At 45.7% G+C, this 20,416-nt stretch overlaps 1 protein-coding gene and 1 pseudogene across 2 annotated transcripts in view; one reads left to right on the top strand and one right to left on the bottom strand.

Moving 5' to 3' along the window:
* Window positions 1–5,766: 5,766 nt before the first annotated feature.
* MTHFD1L (methylenetetrahydrofolate dehydrogenase (NADP+ dependent) 1 like) overlaps window positions 5,767–20,416 on the bottom strand; it is a 182,811-nt gene continuing 168,161 nt past the window's right edge. The window contains exons 10-11 of one of the 2 annotated variants that reach the window (XM_032407668.1): window positions 10,558–10,678; window positions 5,767–6,238 (exon numbers count right to left, since the gene is read on the bottom strand). In XM_032407668.1, the coding sequence (XP_032263559.1) occupies window positions 10,589–10,678 (90 nt within the window). In that variant the 3' untranslated portion in view covers window positions 5,767–6,238; window positions 10,558–10,588. The remainder of the gene's footprint in view (window positions 6,239–10,557; window positions 10,679–20,416) is intronic. The other variant, XM_032407667.1, reaches the window with a different exon arrangement.
* On the top strand, window positions 13,806–15,762 carry LOC116634667 (annotated as a pseudogene).

Here is a 20,416-nt window from a genome sequence, read left to right on the forward strand (position 1 = left end):
CCGTCCCTCCAGGATCCTTCCAGTGGCTTCTGGGATCCTTTCACCAGCTCCCCTCCCTCAGCCCGACTGTCCTCCTCAACATACTGAGCTTAGTGTGAGCCTTGCCTGGGAAGGCACTCAACCCATCCTGGACTGTTAGACAAGATTCTGGGGTGGGAGATCTGAATTTGACTGACCCCATACACTTCTTCGTTGTCCATTGAGTCTGCCTAAGGGTCTGTGGTTGCCAAGATGGCGTAAGGATTACACTTGAGAGCCTTGGGAGTCTAGAGAGCGCAGAGCTGATAAGGCAGGGTGGAAATGTGTGCGAAAGCATTTAATTCTTTGGGTCTGAAGAGGTGTCAGGGAGTGAGAAGGTACGGTGGTGACGCCTATCATTCAGGCGGGGCCGCGAAGGGCTACAAATGTGTACTCATTCTTCCAACGAGTCTTTCTTTAGCCCCTTCTACCTGTTATACACTGCATTAGGCACAATGGTGATACAAAAGTGGATTTGGGGTTAATTTTTAAACTTTAGTATGCAGGAGAAAAATTTAGTGAACTTCTCAAAATACAGATTCCCAGGATTCCAGAGAATCCAATTTATTAGGTCTAAATGGAGACAGGGAGCTGCATTTTTAATAAGCATCTCAGGTAATTCTAATACAGATAGTCCTGGGATCAGTTAAAAAACAAAACAAAACAAAACACGTATAAAACTAGCCTAAATGCTTGGGAGTCTGTTAATTGCCCAGAGAGGATTTATTTCTATGTTCAACTAGCTCATATGCACTTAGCTTACATTGAATACACCAGTTGGGGCCAGTCAGTGCTGGTCCATGAAAAATTATAGCTGAAATGACACACCCATAGCCTGGGACTCTAGAAAACAATGCTAGGTCAGGAGACCGTACTTTGGACCCGGGAAGGGTGCCTACCCCAGAGCTTACACAGCAGAGAGGAATGTGCATTAGATGACTTGGGATGACTTCCTGCAATGGTAAGGCTGAGATCACAAGAAGAATTTCATTCTGTTTTGTCTCATGCCAAAGGCTCAATGATGTGGTCTGACTTCTTCAAGTATTTTCTCCATTCTTTTTGGTTTGTGACATCCACCTTCTGTCCTAGAACCAACATCTTACTGTGGTCTGTAGGAAGGCCCAGCAGTAATCATTAAGAATGGTTCTTTGGATAGTCTCTTGAATCTATGGTTATTTTATTTTTTATTTTATTTTATTTTATTTTTTTTTAAAGATTTTATTTATTTATTTGAGAGAGAATGAGAGACAGAGAGCATGAGAGGGAGGAGGGTCAGAGGGAGAAGCAGACTCCCTGCTGAGCAGGGAGCCCGATGCGGGACTCGATTCCGGGACTCCAGGATCATGACCTGAGCCGAAGGCTGTCGCCCAACCAACTGAGCCACCCAGGCGCCCTCTATGGTTATTTTAATGCATGCTCAGAACATGATGCATCTGTAGTTCATATTGCACGAAAAACTGCCCAGTAGGGGGACACTGGCTATTTAGCTCTGTCTCATCTCCAATCACCAATGGTATCCGCCCAGGGTTCCAGACACTGGCTTGCTCTCAGGAAGTTTATGGGCTTTAGCAGAAATGTTGCCAATCTCTTGTTGGATAAGGGCTTGAAGTCAAACCAAACTTAATTGACCAATTCACTAAATCTGAAAATGAAGGCCTCCCTTTAAGAGTGGTTCTAAGTGTGATCTGGGGTCTCAGGGCAATCCATTGAGGCCATGAAATCTGCCCCATGATTTCTGAAACTTTTTTTTCCCCCTGAAACTTTTGATGCTTCTGTATCTCAATATTTTCTCATGACATGAACTGAGACCTTTTGTTTTGAATTCCTCCATCGGTGTACGGTCTGACACCAAGTCTCCTACACCACCTGGCTGGGTTTCCTATGACTCAATTCAATTCAGTCCTGACACCCACTACATGGAGTTAGTGGGGACCCCACAGATTAAAGGGCAGGGTCCCCAACAAGACTGCCTCTGCCTCACTTCTGACGCGTCTCAAGTGGGCTGACACAGGCTCAACGAATGGATGGGTGAATGCGCTCAGAAAATACTTACGGATCAACGACCACCCTCTCCCGTCCACCATTCTGGGGGTTGGGGATTCAGTGGGGAACACCTCAACACGAGCCCTTCAGTCATGGAACCCGTACGTTGATTTCCTTTTCCTACACTGACACGGCACTCTGCACTTTCCAGAGCTTCTCTCATACTGTCCGAGTTAGGCTTCTTTTATGTTGCCTGCCTGTGCTTCTCCCAGAACAAGAATCTTAAGATTCAGAGCAGGAGCCCTGGATGGAGCAGGGACCCTCAGGAGTGACCTGGGGCACAAACGTAGACATGCCAACACCCCAGAGCCGGGCAATGCTACCACAGAAGCAGGATGTAGGCTGCTAGAATTCCATCATAACCTTTTTTGTGCCACGGATCCCGTTCCTAGTGTGGTGAAATCTGTACACCGCTCCCTGGAATCAGGTTTTTATTTTTTTTTTTATTTTATTTATTTATTTATTTTTTTAAAAGATTTTATTTATTTATTTGAGAGAGAGAATGAGAGAGAGAGCATGAGAGGGGGGAGGGTCAGAGGGAGAAGCAGACACCCTGCCGAGCAGGGAGCCCGATGCGGGACTCGATCCTGGGACTCCAGGATCATGACCTGAGCCGAAGGCAGTCGCTTTTTTTTTTTTTTTTAAATTTTTTTTTTTTAAGATTTTATTTATTTGCGAGAGAGACAATGAGAGACAGAGAGCATGAGAGGGAGGAGGGTCAGAGGGAGAAGCAGACTCCCTGCTGAGCAGGGACCCCGATGTGGGACTCGATCCCGGGACTCCAGGATCATGACCCGAGCCGAAGGCAGTCGCTTAACCAACTGAGCCACCCAGGCTCCCTGGAATCAGGTTTTTAAATGCCACGTATGAGTTTAAAGCAAGCCACTGTGAGAGTGGAATGTGATTATTGAAATACTGAAAGGTAATCAAATTTGATGATAGCAATATACGTGGCTCTTTCCTTACACGTGAGGTGACGAGGTGGCTGGTCTAATAGCTGTCCTTTTGAGGCTGTGATGAGCATCAGTGCTACTCGGAATCGCTGCAGAAACTGCAATGTCATATTAAAATACCAGTGGTTTCTTTCGGTGGCAGACCCAGGGACTGTTTTACTGCTGTGGTTTGTTGCTGACATACATAATTGAAGGAATTGCTACATTACGGTTAGAGGTTAGTAAAAACAAAGGTGGAGCTTCCCCCCCCCCCCATTCAAGTTCATGGACTCCTGAATTCTAGTGTATTCTCCCTTGTTTGAAGTGTAGCTATAGAAGAGCTTTTTGGGGAGGGGCTGGTCAGTCTGTCTGTTAAGAGTTTAAGGAATGAAATGAAGGTCTGTTTACTAACCAACTGGTCTGCCACAGTAGTTAACTTCTTCAATGGATATGTATTATAGGTTTGTAACAAATGCTACAAAAATGCACTTATTATTATTAGTTAACTTGTACCCCCACGTACGTACACATTTATACAAAAGCAATGGATGAATATGTGTATGCAGATTTTTCTGGAATAAATAAGGTAAGTTTCGTATACCCTCTTATTTATGGGAATGTGTAAATTATAAACAAACCAACCAACCCACCTGGCTAATGTCAGACCTGAGGATTCTTTTTAAATATCTAGTGTGAAGAATACTCATATATTGTTTTAATGGGGTCAGCACATTCCAGTTAAAACAAACAAAATAACCCCAGAAATAGAAGAATAAAAAGAATAGTAATGAATGGGTTGGCTAAGGGCCTGGCTGCTACTTCCCTGAGTCTGCATTCATCTCTCCCTTGTTATCAGTTAATCCCCATGGTGTGTTTCCCTGGGAGCTCGCAGAGGCTTCTGGTCTGGGTCTTAACCTTTGCCGGGGTGGATGCTACACGACTGCGAGCAGGGTGGGAGCAAGCCCCCACTCATCGAGGGTGGTGGGGTGGCTCACCGGGGTCCCCCGCCATTTTGGGTCTGTTGGTGCTTTCTCCCATTTCAATTATAGAGGCCGAGAGAGATCAGGATCTACACTTTTTGGGAAGATTTCTCACTTAAAACCACCATGTCAAAGGTTGTATGATTTCTTTTCCTTAGGCCTTGGCCTCCGAAGAGATGGTAGATAACGAGCTCTTCCCTAAAATAACACCTTCTCCAGTCTAAGAAGGCCTCAAGTCATTGAGTTGATAAGCCCGTTGATGAACCTGCTAGAGAGCTTCCTTATCACTTGGCAGGAGTGTATTGTAGCAGGTTAGTGAATGGGAGAAAACAAATCCATCAGAGCTCGCCGTAGGACAGCTAGGGGAGGTAAATGAGGCCACACAAGCGGAGAACAGTTTGGGATGCCCAGCAACACCTGGGCTACGGGCCGTTCATCGTGAGCGTTTGAAAAGCTCTCATGAGTGTTTGAAAAGCTCTCCCACATCTGTGTTCAGGATGCTTTTACTTGTTTGTTTGTTTATTTATTGGCCAACTGCCTGGTGAAAGGAGGTAAGGGAAGAAGTCTCTGGTCTAAAGCCCGTGGAATATAGATTTCTAAAAATATGTTTTGTAAAAACACTTTCAAAAACAGAAAATGAAACTGAATAGCAGAGGAAAATTATGAAAAGTCAAATAACAGAAGCCGACTGCTTAAAAATGAATTTCTGAGCAAGACTGCTTCCTGAGGCCATCCCATGGAGACCAAGTTTACTGTGGACCCTTAAGACCTTCAAAGTGTTAGACGAGTTGGTTGTATGTTTGCAGAGGTGTACTCCCTGATAAAGGACGGGGACGGGGAGCGCCACACACACCCTTCGGAACCAGCAAAATCGTTCTTGAGACACAGGCTTGGTGTGGGGAGGCTTTCTTGTTATTTTTTAAATTTATTTTTTAATTTTTAAGATTTTATTTATTTATTTGAGAGTGAGCAAGAGAGTATAAGCAGGGGGAGCGGCAGAGGGAGAGGGAGAAGCAGACTTCCCCACTGAGCAGGGAGCCCAATGTGGGGCTCGATCCCAGGACCCTGGGATCATGACCCCAGCCGAAGGCAGACGCTTAACCAACTGAGCCACCCAGGCGCCCCGAGGCTTTCTAGTTATTAAGCTACGTTTTGGAACAAATTAAATTGTGCATAAAGACACATTATGCGCAGAGCAACTACTGAGCAGGGTCACTGAAGGGTGTAGTGCGAGAAGACGCAGGAAAGATCCGATGGCAAGGTCCCCTGCAGATGTGCCTGCAGGACATGTAAGGCATTTATGGTGACTGTTTTACTTATACTGCTTCGAGGACAATCACTTCTTGTTTGCTCCTGAATCCTTGGTTTTGTCTTAACTTTTATATAATTTTATGTTATTGTAGGGAGACATGGAAACAAAAAAGGGTCAGCAACTCCCGGGAAGGGGGTCCAGGCCATAGAACATTCTTTCCTACGAATGAAGGGTTGGACAAATGGACAAACATTTGCCAAACACCTGACCTTTAAGAGTCGCCTTCCTTTGCCCTATGGGCCTGGAGAGCTTAATGGCCATTGAGATTCGTTCGCTGGGGGAAGAAATAAGCATCAACCTATTAGTTTTTAGGTAAGTGATGCAAACTTCACTGGCACTGAAAACAGTTCTGGATATAAAATGTACTTTGTTTTCCAGGGTATTACAACTCTCTGGCAGTCAGAAGATTTTACAACGGACCAGATATTTCTGTGTGTGTGTGTGTGTATGTGTGTGTGTGTGTGATTTCTTTGTTAGGTTTCCAAAGCCCTTCCCAATTTTCCAGAAGATTGGTGTCCGGTCACAACCCCAGAGTGAACAGTTACCTCTAGAGAGCAGAGTCTTATCTGGCATGGAAAACTTGCTGGTTGGTTTTCTAGATACATGTTTATTTGCAGTCCAAAGACAAAATAGAAAACTCCAGAGTGGAAAATGCTATCTTTTAGTTCACACTTTTTTAATCCTTCCATCCCCATAAAAAACTTTCTGAAGTGTAAGCAGTGGGAAATAATGTAAACTCTGCAGAAACGGAAAATAAATTAGTTTCTTTCAAACTCGGTGGAGGTCCTTTTTACTGGACACTGTCCTCGGTTGCACACAGAATTCAGTCTTGAACAAAGAATAAATCTTTGGCCTATTTCCCCATTTCTCCCACGTTGCGTAAGAGGCATATTTCTAGTCCACTTTCTTCTCCAACGGCAGCAAAAAGGCAAGGAATAGTCTGTTTCCCGAGCCTGGAAGACAAAAACATGTTTCCGGGGTTGAAGAACAGCTTTTTACCCTGTGGTGTTAAACTGTTAATAGGGCTCTAAAAAGCCGGAGACTGAAAGAAAATTCAACAGCAGATAAGTGATTCTCTTCACAAGACGAGGCCGAGGCCAGGATCCCTGTTTGGAATCTTTTTACCTGAGAGCCGTGGAAAATCCGATGCTGCACCGCCCTGTGACCGCGTCCGCGTAGATACTGCCGGCAGCGATCGGAACCCCCTAGAAGATCAGGCAGAAATCCCAAAATTCTAAATTTGGGCTCTCAGTCTCTAAGAGCCTGCTGAGTGAGAACGCTCAGGATTTTAGATTAAGGATCCTGTTGCCTCGGATTTCGGTTTCTCTTTTATGGTCGGCACAGAAAGTGAGGTCTGAAAAATGCATTTAGGGCGTGAATGGAAGGGAGGAGATCTGGCCCTTCTTACTGATGTTAAAGCTTTGCTGTTTTCTCTCAAAGAATATTAAGACTCTCGGATGCTGCTGGAGCCTGCCATCTTTTCCGAAATAGAAGTGATCAAACTACATTTTAGAAAGAACAAACAAAGCAAACACCTCAGTTCCAGAAAATATGTGGCCACCACTGCAGAAGAAATGTAAAGGCAGGTATTGGGCCTTTAATCTGAATTTATACATGCAAGAATTTATCTGTGGGGCCAGGAGTTCACACTTGGCTGGAATACAGCGAGTCGGCCTCCCACAGATGAGGGAGGGGTCTGGAGCCAGAAGGATGCTTGCTTAGCTTCAGAAGAGAAGACAGGGATGAAGACAGGGGACCAGGAACTTGGAATACCCCCTTGCATCTGACTCAAGTCAGGGAAGTAAACAGAAAACAAGTACTGCAAGCATAATCATCATTAACAAAAAGGAAATATTTTTGAGGTGAGGAAGGGAGGTTTGCCTGGTGTAGCCCCCGACCCCCCACCCAGAGAGGGGGCCGGCCTCATTCAGTCGCTCTGGTGCTGCTCCTTTACCTGAGGTTCAGTGACTCCTGTGGAGGAAGGGGGGGGGTGGTGCTCCGTGGACTGGAAATAACCCAAGGAGGGCAAGTCTGGAAAGACCTTCCAAACTTGAGATGCGTGGTGGAAGACCAGCTGATTAGCCACGTGACCTCAGTATCCAGTGGTTTTGTGTTTAAAGGGGCTTAGAGTAGGTGGTTCCATGTTTTAAGAAAAGGCAGAGTGTTGGCAGAAGTACAGAAAGTCTGAATATAGATTTTACGAATTGGAAAGGCAATAGCTACGGTGAGAATTTAAAACGGAATCAGCTGTTCAGTGTTATCCCGTTATTCAGAAAACCAAAACCAGTTTCAGAATTTTATGAAGACAGAATATATGAAACATTCTATCTTGGTATGGGACTGATAAGTAATCAAAGAGTGCCCAGACAAGTTTCTTTTCTTCTTCTTTTTTTGGGGGGTGGGGGAGGAGCGAGAGAGAGAGAGAGAGAGACAGTGTGTGAGCTGGAGCAGGGACAGAGGGAGGGAGAATCTTTTTTTTTTTTTTTTAAGATTTTATTTATTTATTTGACAGAGAGAGACACAGCGAGAGAGGGAACACAAGCAGGGGGAGTGGGAGAGGGAGAAGCAGGCTTCCCGCAGAGCAGGAAGCCCGATGCAGGGCTCGATCCCAGGACCCTGGGATCATGACCTGAGCCGAAGGCAGATGCTTAACGACTGAACCACCCAGGCACCCAAGGGAGGGAGAATCTTAATCAGGCTCCATACCCAGGGCGAAGCCCAACTTGGGGCTCGATCTCAGGACCCTGAGATCATAACCTGAGCCGAAATCCAGTTGGATGCTAACTGACTGAGCCACTCAGGCGTCCCCACAAAGAGTTAAGAACTTCCCACCTATTAAGCTTCCAAATATTCTATTTTAGTTAGACAGATGTCAATGAGATGGTAAAGACAGGATGGATGATCTAGTCCCCAGCAGCTTTTATTTAAGTGGCTTGGGCTTCCAACTGTGTACTCCAAGGATGGCTCGGGATGATGCACTCACTGACCTTTTTCTTGGAGCATAATGGTGATCAACACTTTTTGAGCGGTTCCTTGGAAAGATAGTTTCAATGAGCACTGAGTGTTATATGTAAGTGATGAATCACTGAATTCTATTCCAGAAACCAATATTGCATTGTATGTTCACTAACTAAAATTTAAATTAAAAAAAAAAAAAAAAAGACCCAAAGCACAGAGCCCAGGTGCTCCCCTTGGGAGCCCCGAAACCTTGTGGTTTATAAACTGGGGATGACAAACCCTGCCAATAGAAGTGCTGGGCAGCAACCACACTCGAGATGAATTTATGATTATTAAATATCATCGAACATTTCTGCTCTAAAGGCAGTTGTTCAAGGAAGAAATGAGCTTCAAGAAAAACCTTTTTTGGTAAATACCTAACATCTAGAGCAGGACTAGAGTCAGTCTGATGCTGTACTCAGCCTAACTGCACATGGGGATGAAGGGAGTATCTGAATTCTTCAGGAAATCCGCCAGACTTTATTGTGTCCACTTGAAACCCGCTGAGACTCAGAAGTATGATAAAGGTTCAGGATGAGATACCAAAAGGGGAGGGGAAAAAATCAGAACCAAAGACTGAAGAGTAATGTGGCAGGGCCCGTTCCACTGGGACAAACAACTTATTCTAATTAGCTCTGTTTGGTGCCGTCCAGAAGAATGAATCAGGCCCTTTTTCTGACAACAGTGAAAGCACCACAGGGGAGCCCTGGAAAGGAGCAAGAACTCTGGTGACTTCTTGGCATCTCCTGTTCATATTAAGTCTCATGCGATTTCCTAGAGGGTGAGGTGAGCAGGAAAGGAGAGAAACAGACATCAGCAAGTGCAGTCTCCCACGTGGTAGGCGTCGGCAGCAGGTGCCCCAAAGCCCACTGCAGCCGAGCGCACGGAACTATCTGGAGTCTGACCGCTATGGGACATCTCCTCTTCCGATGCCCAAATTTGTCTAAGTTGACTGTCATCCGAATGTTCACATTTTTATATTTTGTACTTTTAATAACCACAGACCTTTGGCTGTTAGTAGAGGTGGTCCCTGACTGCCGTATGCGTGAGGGCACAGGACACAGACTGTTTGTGGGGTCATTATACTGAGGAGTCCAGGGGGGGCCTGGGTGGCTCAGTCGGTTAATTTCTCAGGTCATGATCCTCGGGTCCTGGGATCGAGTCCCGCATTGGGCTCCTTGCTCAGCGGGGAGCCTGCTTCTCCCTCTGCCTGCCGCTCCCCCTGCTTGTGCTGTCTTGCTCTCTCTCTCATATAAATAAATAAAATCTTAAAAAACAGCAACAACAACAACAACAACAAAAAACAGCAAAAAATACATTGAGGAGTTCCGGAGAAGGAACGTTTGCTTTGTATAGTGGTTTTCTCCTGCAACACCGGATCCATTTTCAGTTGTGCATGCAAGGGTCAAGTGATGGGTTTTGAACGACTGCCCAGCAAGCCTAGAAATGGGATTGGGCAGTTCACGAAGCAGAAAGGAGCCCTGGATGAATGAGTGGGAAGGGAAAATGACATTCGATGAGAGAGTTCAGCGAGAGATAGCCCTATTATACTTGGACGAAAAAGAGCTTGGACAAAGTCATAGCTTTTAATACCCAAATAAGTATCTTTTGTTATACAAAAAAAAAAAAAAAAATCACCCGGTGATCCCCAAATTATAGGTCTGCTCAAATAACTGGTTACCATCTTCTAGAACGGGCCAAAGTTCACTTACTCTGTGACTGAGATGCAAAGGGCATCCTTTGGTTTGGGCATCAAGGATGGGGTGAGAGAGAGTGAGCAGGTCCTGGTGGAGCCTCGGCATCTGTGTTGATTAGCTGTGCGACTTGAGCACGCTGCTGGCCTTCCTGGGCCAGAGTTTTCGTGGTGCCGAAATAAAACTGCTCACCTCGCTGGGTTGATGCCAGCATGACGTGGGACAGGGATGGCAGAGCGACTCGTGCCAGCTACGGAAGGAGAGGCAGGGCCAAGCAGGGGAAAGAGCCCCCACAGGGTTCCTTTTTTGTGGCAAGAGATGCCTTAAACAAATCTATACTCAGAGGGGACATGATTTGACTTTCACTGGACAGGAGCCCATCTAACTGTATATCCACGTCTAGGAGTGGCCCAAGCCACAGGCCCTTATTAGGTAGGAATTCACAGTAACCAAGTCAGGAAATTACTTATCAGACCATATTTTGTAGTACATATTAGAAAACCAAAACAAAATAAAACTAAAAAACATTTGGCAGGGAAGGCGGGGGGAGAAAAAAACCAGTAGAAAGCACAGTAGCCTACCTGACTTGGGTCCTGTGGAAGTTGGGTTCATTTAGAATAAGCCTTTAACTTGCTCTGTTTCTGTATCAAGATCTATATCATAGAAGCAGGGCCGGGTGGGCAGTCCCGGCATGGTGCTCATCTAGAGGAGAAAACAGAACATGAGCCATTAGCAGATGCTGCCAAGCGATCACTCCGAACACGGTACATCTAATGACCAGACAATTCAATTCAGCCTCCCGTAACTTTAGGTCCTATATACCTGTAGCTCTCTAAATTCACCATCTGCTATTTCAATCTTTGTTTAGGAAATCAAATAGAAAAGGCAGATGTCAGCTTCCTGAAAATGGAGACCACTTACCTCCCCCCACGGCCCCACAGCACATCATAGCTCCGAGACTGATTTTCAAACGCTTTCTTTCTAAATGACAGCTTTAAAAAAGTTGAGCCCCTTTGCTTGAAGGGGCCAGCGGGGGTGGGTTAAGTGGACAATAGCCTTCTCCTCACCCCCAAGACACGTTTTTGTAAAATCTACAGCTCTCGGAGGACAGTTTGGGACCAGCTGCTCTGCCCTGCCGTAAGAACAGTAACTGATGTTTGCTGACCGCTTACTATGCACCAGATGCTGTGCCAAGTTTCCCTTTTTTGACCCTCCCGACAACCCTGTGAGGTAGGTACTTTTATTATCTCCATGCTACGAGGAAGGACACGGAGGTTTACGGAGGTTAAGCCACTTGCCCGAGGTCACACAGGTAATAAGTAGCAAAATGGGAAATTGGACTCCAGGCCTATAACCTCAAAGGACTCATTGAACCACCACCACGACCGCTGGGGCACTCTGGGGGTTATGGGTTTTACACGGATAACTTAATTAAGTCCCCCGCCACCCTGAGAGGTGGGTACTAATTTCAGCCCCACTTTCTGGATAGCACAGAGCGCATTCAGGCACAAAGGCATGTGCTCAAGGACATCCAGCAAGTCGGTGGGGGAGACCTGATTAAAACCAGGCCCCCACTCCTCACTGCTTTGCTGCAGTGTGTGCAGATCAGTTTATCAAAGTGCGTCTCTGCCCACTTGCACCAGAAACCCTTGGTGTCCTGGGGAAAACTGCTGATTCCCCCAGTGACTCACACATTAAAACACGGTCTAGGACCTACATTGTGAGGCTCCTGGATGATCTACTCTTTATTGATTATTTTAGTATTTCCTACTATGCTTTAATATTGCACTTTGCACAAAAAGGATGCTTGTAAAGCAATGTTGCATGCAGTCGTGTGGAAGAAAGACACCTGGCACTGTGCTTAGCTTCGCTCTTCTTCGAGGATTAAGTGCTGTGTCTTGCAAAACTCCTGCCTGTCCTGGCCGGAGAACATTCTAGTGAGATGAGGCTGTGAAACAGCTAGCACTTACAGCTCCACGGTCTGCCCACTTCTTCCCACCTGGCAACAGAGCTCAGCTCTCTCACTTGCTTCGGCACCGACTTGGCATTTCCCCCTCTGCTGTGCGCCGCCCCCCCCTCACACTCCACGATGCTCTTCTCGTACATGGGTCTGTGGACCAGGAGCAGCGGTATCACTGGCAGCCTGTTTGAAATCTCAAATCTCAGAACCTGCCTCAGGCCTGCTGAATCAGAATCTGCAATTTTAGCAATTCCCACGTGATTCGTGTGCATGTGACCGCTTGAGACTCGCCGCTTGGACAACGTGGCCGAGGAGGCCTCCTTTCGCACTGGCAAGGGGGCTCCCCCGGTAGAGGCGGTGAGGAGGAAGGGGACCGGAAAGCCCGCTGCACCCCTGACAGCCGTAGGTGGGGGACATCCGTGCACCCCGAGAGCGTGGTGAGGGGGCCACGGGGTACGCTCTCCCACTGTGAGGCACGGCTAGGTCCTGTCTTGCTAATTGCACAGGACGGTACTTTAGGTATATTATGGGCTAAAAAGGCTTCTGAGGCCTGCTGGAATATAGCTACCATTTGTAACGTGTCTTGGAGAAAACGTGCTCTGCGTTCCAAACAATTAACTGCAAATAAAGTTTCGGCACACAGCCTGCTTGTGCGGGGGGCGGGGGGTACGACTTCCTGTGTTTTCAGACTTCACTTATGTGGACGGCTACTTAGCCCTGTTAAGTTATGTTCCTAGCAGAGCAGCGACATTTTTCTCTGGTTACTACAGTGGCTGCACATAACCGAGGGACCCCAGAAAGAAGCCCACGCTTACTCTTCTGGCCCTGGGACCCCAAACACAAGGCCATTGGTGGCAACTGCTGCCATTTCTTCACCAGTTGCCTGTGTATAACCCACAGCGGTACTTTACAGCAGTTTCCCTGCCTGACTACATTCTGACGTGGGCATGTGGCGATGCTTTCATAATGTGTGTGTGTGGGGGGGGGGCGTGGATTTGGGAAAAGGAAGCAGCATCTTGTAGTAGAAGAAATGTCTGATCACATTCAGCCACAGCCATGTTGCCCCATTCCTTGAATCAGCTCTGGGGGTCGAAGGCACATTTAGTTGGAAGAACGTTACCCAGACTTTGCTGCTTTGGGGGCCGCCACGCTATGGGCCCCAGAGCCGACTTCGGTGGGAGGCAGGCCTGCCTCCACACACGGTGAGAAGGCCCAGGAAGAACCCTGTGCATCTCGGCCCATCCGACCAAAGCCACGGTGGCAGCTTCTACTATAGAGAACACCACTCCCCTGCCTGCTCGTTTATGCTAGTTTTACCGACGTGAAAATTCAACGCTTCATCATTAACTTTTTTAGCTGAGGCAGGACGGAGGCTGACAAAGGGAGAGTGTGGTTCGTGTCGATCCAGGAGCCGGTCTACTGGCTGCAGCAGAGCCGAGCATGCATCTTTTGGTCATTCCGATGCCTTCGGAGCAAAACTGGGAACTAAAAGGAGCCAAGATATTAAATGCTGGGAGGTGTGAAATGTGTTTCCTCTATTTTCAACCCATTTCTCTCAAATGGGGGAAAAGTAGTTCAGTCAGAAGACTCCCACGTTCCTCTCCAATTATGCAATCGTCACTTCCAAGAGTCAGGACCGGCAACAGCAGACGGGAAAGCACACAGAGTCTGAAGAGCCAAGGGACTCCCTGCCCCGTGGACAGAGAGCCATCCCCCAGTAAATCTCCTTTTAAAATAAAAGTTCTCCTGCTGAGCAGACACAATATGGAATTATGGTAGCAAGACCTAATACACTCACATCAAATTCTCTCCAATAAAAAATTCTGTTATCAAGGGATTGTGGCCCCAGACAAGAGTCAGAACTGCACTATGGGGAAGAAAGACTTTGGACAGCCCTTGGGAGTTGACCTCTGGCCCCACGCCTGGGGTCAGAGGTGATCTGTGTTGACTTTATTTGTATGTCCTCTAAGAAGGCCCCCTGCTTAAAATAACAGGGGAGCCACTAAACTGTACTTACTTGTCACGCTGCATTAATGGATTCTTTCACAAAGGCTGAAAAACATGGGCTTTTGCCCTTCATGACCCCCATTTTAACTACAATGAATCTTCCAAATCTTTACTGATTTCTGGTTAAGCTTATTTTGGAGAAACGATGAGTTCTATGATATAAACATATATTAAACCTAGTTCAAGAGAAAATATTCATATACTTCAAAGTAGTCATTGTAAGTAAAAGAATATTCTCAGCATGAGTAGAAAAATTACTAAAACTTCTGTTTCTTAAAGTGATGGAATCATAATTTCTACTTAGCCAACATATCATTGTAGTTTTGTTGTATTTGTGTAATTTTTTGACTTCTCCTTCAATCTACTACTTTTCATACTGAATAAATCACCCAGTTTTATTTTGGTTCAGAAACAAGTACTTTTATGCACTATTTTATTCTTGTAGCTCATGATCCGAGGTGGACTCCCTTCTGCACACTTCCTCCCTCCCTCCAAGAGATGATAGAGCACAGTTGATATATATCATCTTGGTTCAAAAATGTAAGAATTGAAAAAGACTGCAATGGTTAACTACATTATGATATAACTTAAATAAAAAGATTCTTATGAAATAATAACTCAAAAATGTACGTTCCTCATTAAGCGAAAGTATTTTCTGAGTTAGAACTATAGTGTCCACTGCTTCTCAACCTTTTGGCTAAGATCAAGCTTAAATACAGTGCCTAGCAATATTAGGCCTCAATAAATACTTTTTAAAATAGATGAGTAAAAATGGAGGATAATTAGGAAATTAGGATAATTAGTGAATTAGGAAACAAACAAGAAGAAACTTTCTTCTTGTCTGTCCTCTCCCGGCCGAAGCCCGGGGGACCAGAGCGAGACGCGGGGACCATGGTCAACACAAGCTGACGGCCCTCGACTACCACAACCCGGCTGGCTTCAACTGCAAAGATGAAAGAGAATTTAGAAACTTTATTGTTTGGCTTGAGGACCAGAAAATCAGACACTACAAGACTGAAGACAGAGGTAATTTAAGAAACATCCACAGCAGTGACTGGCCCAAGTTCTTTGAAAAGTATCTCAAAGATGTTAACTGTCCTTTCAAGATTCAAGATTGACAAGAAGCAATTGACTGGCTTCTTGGTTTAGCTGTTAGACTTGAACATGGAGATAATGCTGAAAAATACAAGGACTTGGTACCTGGTAATACAAAAAATGCTGACAATGCAGCTAAAAATGCAGAGCCATTGATCAACTTGGATGTAAATAATCCCGATTTTAAGGCTGGTGTAATGGCTTTGGCCGACCTTCTTCAGATGCAGCGTCATGATGATTACCTGGTAATGCTTAAGGCAATTTGCATTTTGGTCCGGGAGCGCCTGAGCCAGGATGCAGTTGTTAAAGCAAATCAAACGAAAGAGGGCTTGCCTGTTGCTTTAGACAAACATATTCTTGGTTTTGACACGGGAGATGCAGTTCTTAATGAAGCTGCTCAAATTCTGCGATTGCTGCACATAGAAGAGCTCAGAGAGCCACGGACAAAAATTCATGAAGCCATAGTAGCTGTTCAGGCACTTATTGCTGATCCAAAGACCACAGACTGGGGAAAGTTGGAAGATGAACATTTTAGGATTTCAGCTTCTCATCTACTTAATACAATTGGGAACCATGTACGCTCTGGCATGTGTTTGGAAATCGAATGTCACATTTTCAAGGGAAGAATCCTAGAAAATTGACTATGTTCTCGAGATTTACCATCACTGGTTTTTCTTTAATAAAGTTCAGGAAAGTGGAAGAAAAAAAAAGAAACTTTCTTGAGGATGGGGCTTTTTCTTTGTTTCTTCCCTTCTTCTTTGAATACGAAATAAGCTACTCTAAGATGATGTGTAAGGAAAAATGGCCAAGTATAGATGTCCAATGACTGAAAGAGAAGGATATGAAAAATCATTCTAATAAAAACAGATATTGCTGCTACCACTTGAATTTCCATTTGCCTGACTTAGCAGAGAGGGATGTTCTGGGATTTCTTCCTGGGCAGTTAGGTAACATTCACCTGCACAGCTTGTGACCACATTCCAAAGGCGATCTCTGGTTACTGGCTAGCGATACTCTTGAGAGCATGGGGGTGTGTCCTGTTGGAGTGCCCTTATCTTTCCTGGTGGCTGATGAGGTCCTGTTCCTGTGTGAAGGGACGCGGTGATGTTTCATTCAACTCAGCAACCTTTGCTGAGGGCTCACTATGGGGACACGAAGGTGACCAGGACCTGGTCCCCGCTTCCAGATGGACAGACCAATAAAGCAGTCCACTGGGCTATTTGGACCAAGTCACCTTACTTTTTTGGTTAAAAAAATTTTTTTTTCATTCTATGATTTTTATATAACAAGAATTTATGTAATAAATTCTTAACTTACGACTTTCTAAGACTAAGTCCTGTTCGATTATTATAAACATTACCATATTGTGCTCACATATCGTGTCAGTATTACACAGCTGAGATTATTCTGATTTATGTCAATGGCCTTGAATGAAAAAATGAGTAAGCACAGTTACTCTTCTCATCTTCTGTGAGGGATGATTATCATTTTCTTTTAGTGGTAGGAAGCTAGTCCCTAACTAACTTTTCTTTCCATTTATAAAAATCTACTTAAAAAAATATTTTAAACATAAAAGTAAAAAACAGTAGAAGTAAAAGGCAGAGTCCTCCTGTCCTTATACGCTTCCCAGACGGAAGCCCTGTAAACAATTTGTCAACTCCTGGGTAAGTTTCTCTTCCTATTCAAGCCACGTGTCTGTATAACGTATACTTCGATCATTTTGTACAGAAATCGGATAATTCCACGTGGACAATTCTGAAATCTGATTTTCAGGGAGATTAACATTGAAAAGAGATAACTGGTAAAACTCCCCCTAAACAAGGGAATGCTTGCCGGCGTGTGTGAGTCAAGAGTTGTCACTAACACATTCAATGCGTGAGGTCCACGGGCCTGCCTTTTGGAGAAGGAGAGATGGCAGGAGTCCTTTTAGAGAGAAACAAAGATAAATGTGATGCAGGGTCTGACTGACCAGACGTACACAAAGGAAATGAAGAAATTTTGCAACTTTTTTGCAGTGCCTCAAGCATCAGCTAAAAAATTCACATGTTTTATAAAGGACTAACAGTTTGGAGTTGAAAGACTTTGAGAAGTCTCCCCCCACTCCAGAATTTTTTCCTTTATTTGTTCTGATTGTAGGGATGGTACTCCTTAGTCCGCTTTTATCTGTGGTTATCGGGAACGCCCTCACGTTGGCTTGCTCAGGAAGACAACGTCCTTCCAGTCCCCGTGCCTGGAAGCTCAGGGGCGGCACACTGAAGGCTCGGCTGGGTCCTGCAGCCCCCAGGTTTCTCTCTGCTGTCCTCTGGGTGTTGGCCTCATCCTCAGGCTTCCTGCTGTGTGGGCAGCTCTAGGCCAAAGACTCATACCCCAAGACATCCAAGCAAGTAAGAATGTCTTCTTCTTCTTTTTTTTTTTTTTTTTTCTGGATTTCTTTCTTTTATTTATCAATTTCAAATTAATAACTTGGTGCCCTGGCAACTCCAATGGTAACACCTCTAGTGCCATATACCTATCAGCACTTAACACGCACTGTATCCCAGTACTTCCTACAACCCTCCAAGGCCAGTGTTACCCTGCTGCTATTATCCCCACTTTGCACATAAGGAAAACAAGACGTGGAAACGCATGATCACGTGCCTCAAATCACAGAGCCCAGACCTGATGGAGCTGGAATTCAAATGCAGTGTGACTCCCGAGAGCCGGCCCTACCCATAACCACGGAGCACTACGCCCCCACTGTCATGGCATTGAGTTCACTGCCCCTGGGTGGCAGTTAAGTGTGCCGGAGCCCCAGAGGGCGGGAGGGTCTCCCCACGGCTGGATATTGACCCGTCTTATCAAGCTACTGACTTCTCAGCTACGGCATTCAGGTAAATAAATTTACATGGATTTGTAAAGTAAACTCAGCTACTTTACAACTTTAGCCTGGATTCCTTCTAAACTGTAACATTTATTTAAGGACATGTTACATGGCTTGTGCTTGGGGTCGTATCTTTCCAAATTACATCTTAAAAATCTAGTCAGAGCAGTTAGCAGTGAGTAAATACCTTATGACTGTTAAAAAAAAAAAAATCTCCAAAATGATACACATACAACAACACCAAGAGTTTTTTTCTTAAAAATAACAGGCTTGCTACTCTTTAAAGATCCTCTGTGAGACATGGATTATTTACTCCCCTCTGACACGTGTAAATACCATAATCCACTGAAATAAATGAAGAGCCACATCAATTTTTTACTTAAAAATTTCAGGGAAACTATTTCATAACTATGTTTGGAATTTGTTCTGGTAACTAATTTTAGAGGGACGGCAAAATCTAAAATAGACAAATCTAAAACAATGCTAACCTTGGACCAACCAGTTGGTTTCTCTGTCACTTACAGGCCTTTGTTTTTATTCATTACCAAAAAGATCCATGAAAGCCACACTTACACAGATGCAGCAACGGGCTCTAGGCAGTCGTGTGGCCTTCCCTGGGGCCCATGAGGACAGGAATCACCAGTGCAAAGGCTCTCAGGGGACGTGTGGGGGTGGGGCGGCAGTAACCCACTGAGGACCAAGCTGTGGTGGGACAGGCTCCACGCCTGTAGGACTTGTGTGTCCTTGAGTGAGTTAGTTCGCTGAGCCTTGGTTCCTTACCTGGAAATACAGTCTGAGTATCAAAATATCTACATTACAGGGTCTATTTCAAAACTCAAACGAGGTAAAGAAAGGATCCTAGTTTAGTGCTTCACCCACAATTGATGCTACTATCATTTTATTACAGAATGGACAACCGTAACTGTGTCTTGAAGGGAGTGTGTTGTAAGTTATTTATGGTAGACACGGGAAAAGGAAATTTGAAAACAATTCTGATCTAGGATGAATTACAGATTTCTTTTCTAAGAAAAAAATGTTCGGTGGTCTGGTGAGATTCTCCCCAACTTTTCTGGCCCTACAAACAATTTTAAAAGCCAGGCTTTCTGGTCTTCCTACTTACGATAATCAAATCTGAAGCTAACCCCACAAAAGTCCAGCCCTAAAGTACTCAAGCAAACAGGGACTGCTCTTACTGAGGACAGATCTTTTCCAAGGAGAAGCCTCTAGAAGCGTGATGATGACCGGAAAGCAGGCGTGGCTCTAACCTGGGCTGAGTGGGGAGGAGATGAAGACCCCTGTGTGTGTGTGGGGGGGCAGGGGCATGTTCGGTCATCAGCCAGCTGCCGGACAAGTGGCAAGCTGCAAGCACCCCCAGCAGCGCTGGCAAAACAAACCAACTGAATAATGCTTCACCGTTTGGAAACTTGATATTAAGTAATCAAATTCTGGTTTCTGGGAAGCTCGTCATCTGAAAATTAACTGAGATGTTCTGGGCATGGATTTCATCCCAAGGTCCTAATGGCAATTAAATCATTATTCTGTAACCTACTTAAAGGGGAGAGAAGAGGCAGGGGAAGGGGAGAACCGGAAGGAGGAAGGCAGGAGTGGGGGATGAAAACTGCTTTTACTTAGCTGATCTGCTCTTTCTCCCCAAGGTGCTTGTTACAGCAACAGAGCTGCCCCATCATTTACTCTTTCCCTTTCGTCTTCGCCCAGCCTGGCCCCTCCGACCCCTGCGGAGCTCCTCCCCAGGGATAAGAAGCTCCTGCAGCAGGAACACACGCCAAGATGGAGGGAAATGGTACCCATTTCTTTAATGTCTCCTTTATGCTGCTCTTGGGACCGAGGCAGAGCGGTGGTCCAGGGAGCCTGCCCGGAGGAGGAGAGCGGTGGGAGCTGCCTCCTCCAAGGCTCTACCATGCCACCTAATTTAACTATTTTAAATACTAGAGTTCTACTTTGTTCTGCAATGTTTTTTGTAAGGGGGTTCAGATCAGATGCTGGGGAGGGCCCAGGACCTCAGACGCGGTCTCCGTAAGGCACATGATGGACTGAATTATGCCCCCCCCCCCCCAAGTGGTGAAGTCCTCCGCTCCAACAGGACGAGATGGAGCCAGGGCTTTGAGTAAATGAGGTCCTAAGAGCTGGGCCCCGATCCGATAGGACTGGTGTCCCTGTAAGAGGAAGAGCCACCAGACGCATGCACACATAGGGAAGGCTCTGTGAGGACGAGGCTACCCGGAAGCCAAGGAGAGGGGCCTCAGGAGAAGCCAACCCTTCAGACACCTCGGTCTTGGACTTCTGGCCTCCAGAGCTGTGAGGAAATAACCCCTGCTGCTCCACCCCGCCCCGGTCCGTCGTACTTTGTGGTGGTGGCCCAAGCGAGCGGACACACCGTCCTTATGCGGGTAATTCCTTCCCTCGACACCCTTTCCTGCAGGTCAACAGAACATGTTTTTCTTCTGTCACTTTCCCCGATGCCTGGACTGAAAGAGTCCTAACTCCGCTCCTCGCCAAG

This window comes from Phoca vitulina, unplaced genomic scaffold (assembly GCF_004348235.1).
Source record: "Phoca vitulina isolate PV1807 unplaced genomic scaffold, GSC_HSeal_1.0 scaffold9, whole genome shotgun sequence".
In the NCBI taxonomy this organism is placed as follows: Eukaryota; Metazoa; Chordata; class Mammalia; order Carnivora; family Phocidae; genus Phoca; species Phoca vitulina.